General features: G+C 39.6%; 1 protein-coding gene across 1 annotated transcript in view; it reads left to right on the top strand.

Annotated features, from left to right (window-relative positions):
* The first annotated feature begins 468 nt into the window (after positions 1–468).
* LOC119591055 (keratin, type I cytoskeletal 9-like) overlaps positions 469–677 on the top strand; it is a 1,233-nt gene continuing 1,024 nt past the window's right edge. The window contains exon 1 of the mRNA XM_037939781.1: positions 469–520. Coding sequence (XP_037795709.1) covers positions 469–520 — 52 coding nt within the window. The remainder of the gene's footprint in view (positions 521–677) is intronic.

Here is a 677-nt window from a genome sequence, read left to right as displayed (position 1 = left end):
GAGATGAATCTTAACTTTTTTTTTGCCGTAATCTCAAATCTGGTTTATATTTTTTCAATTTTAAGTCTTCTGTCGTTGACGGTTCGCTGGTTAGATTGAATAGCAGTAAATCCTCTTCTCTGCGGTCGAGTCTCCTCGCGTTCGGAATATTTATGGATTTCTAATTGAAGAAAGTGTAGCGTCATTGACAACAGTTGCTTGGTCTGTTTGTTGCAATACGGTATATTCTGATCGGTTCTTTTTCTCGTGTTTTGTGACCATCCTTCATGTGCAGAAGCTATACCAAGCCTTCATTTATGACTGTGATGCATTTGTTTATATTCAGCAAGTTCTTCCCTTGCAGACTGCAAACAAAGATTACGCAGTCTAAACTAAAAGTGGCATCCATCTCCATTTGCGGTGATCCATTGAGGGTCGGGTGAGCTGGGACTGGGGGGTGGGTGAATGGGAGAGAGGAATGAGGTGTGAATGGAGTTCTATGATCGATATAAAAGCTCACATCAGCAAGACTCATCAGCAAGTAAGCAATCTGCTGTAGTCCAGTCAAAAAACACGATGGTAAGCTTATCGCATTTTCTAATTAACGAAATTTTACTACATAAGGAATGACTTAGATCTGTATATTATCATTTTAATGCAGCTGACATGAGAACGGACATTTCTACAAACGAGTAACT

The sequence above is a fragment of the Penaeus monodon genome, chromosome 28, assembly GCF_015228065.2.
Source record: "Penaeus monodon isolate SGIC_2016 chromosome 28, NSTDA_Pmon_1, whole genome shotgun sequence".
Classification (NCBI taxonomy): domain Eukaryota; kingdom Metazoa; phylum Arthropoda; class Malacostraca; order Decapoda; family Penaeidae; genus Penaeus; species Penaeus monodon.
The sequence above is the reverse complement of the archived record's forward strand: the minus strand, read 5'-3'. Positions and strand labels throughout refer to the sequence as shown.